Source organism: Corapipo altera, unplaced genomic scaffold (assembly GCF_003945725.1).
Source record: "Corapipo altera isolate COAL_440 unplaced genomic scaffold, ASM394572v1 193, whole genome shotgun sequence".
In the NCBI taxonomy this organism is placed as follows: Eukaryota; Metazoa; Chordata; class Aves; order Passeriformes; family Pipridae; genus Corapipo; species Corapipo altera.
Window position 1 is genome coordinate 44,593 of NW_020884996.1, and position 1,258 is coordinate 45,850.

The 1,258-nt window shown below is 61.1% G+C and overlaps 1 protein-coding gene across 2 annotated transcripts in view; it reads right to left on the reverse strand.

Moving 5' to 3' along the window:
- MYDGF (myeloid derived growth factor) overlaps positions 1-1,258 on the reverse strand; it is a 6,163-nt gene that overhangs the window by 4,503 nt on the left and 402 nt on the right. Inside the window, exon 2 of one of the 2 annotated variants that reach the window (XM_027666647.1) lies at positions 83-133. The exons of the other annotated variant lie outside the window; for it this stretch is intronic. Coding sequence (XP_027522448.1) covers positions 83-133 — 51 coding nt within the window. The remainder of the gene's footprint in view (positions 1-82; positions 134-1,258) is intronic. 2 annotated transcript variants of the gene reach the window in all.

The following is a 1,258-nucleotide window of genomic DNA, read 5'->3' on the forward strand; positions in this document are numbered from 1 at the left end:
CCTGGAATCAGCTCTTCCCAAAGGAAACCGGTTCCCTCCCTCTGTGCAGGGACTGGGGAAGGGCAGGGTTTGCCCAGCTCACCTCATTGGTCCCTCCCTGGGATGAGTAGGTGAAGGTGCAGCTGTAATCCCCCTGCCAGGAGAGAGGGACGTGAGCTTAAGCAGGACCTTCTCTTCCACAGAATCAAGGAATTCTTTAGGTTGGAAAACACCTCTGAGACCATCGAGTCCAACCATTTCCCCAGCACTGCCAAGGCCAACACAAACCCCTGTCCCCAAGTGCCACATCCACCCAGCTCTTAAATCCCTCCAGGAGAGGGGACTCCACCACCACCCCGGGCAGCTGTGCCAGGGCTGGACAGCCCTTCCCATGGAGAAATTTCCCTAATATCCAACTAAACCTCCCCTGGTGCAACTTGAGGCTGCTCCGCCTCGTCCGGGGTTTGGGGTGCAGCCCCTTCTCCTTGCTGAGCCTCCTCCCCATGGAGACCTTCTTTCTTTGAGACCCCCTTCCCCTGGCAACCCCTCCCTGCCCTTGGGATACTTCATCCCTTTGGAAACCCACCCCTGGGGACCATTATCCATGGCAGGCTGCCTTCCCTGGGGACCTCCTCGCTGCAGAGATTGTCCCACCTTGGGGATCTCCTTCTGCTGGAGACCCCCACTTGGGGGGACTTCAAGTCCTTGGGGACCCCCGTTTCTGTGGGGGTTCCCTCCCTTCCCAGGGGACCCCTCTTCTCCCTGGGAGCCTCCTGCCTTTGGCGGTTCCCTTCCTTGTGGTCCCCTCTCCTCCCTGGGGACCCCCTCCCCAGTCCCTCTGGAGACACACCCTCCCTTGGAGACCCCCTTTCTCTGTGGGATCCCCCTGCCTCAGGAGCCTTCCCTGTGGATCCTCCCTCTTCCATGGCACCCCCTTGCCCTTGGAGCCCCTCCCTGAAGACCTCTGGGGGACCCCTTTTTTCATGGGGACCCTCTCCCTTGCCCTTTTGGAAACCTCCCCCTCCATTGGGGACCTTCCTTCTCCCTGGGCTCCTCCTGCCTTTGGAGCTCCCCTTGGGGACTCTTCTCTCCTTGAAGAATCCCCATCTTGGGGTCTCCCCTTCTCCTGGGCTCCCCCCAGCCATTGCAGCCCCCATTCGTGCCCCTTTTCTCCCTGGGATCCCCCTGCCTTTGGAGCACCTCCTTAAGGACTCTCTCCCCCTGGGGACCCCCCCGTTCTCCCTGTGCTCCCTCCGGCCATTGCAGCCCCCCTTGGTGC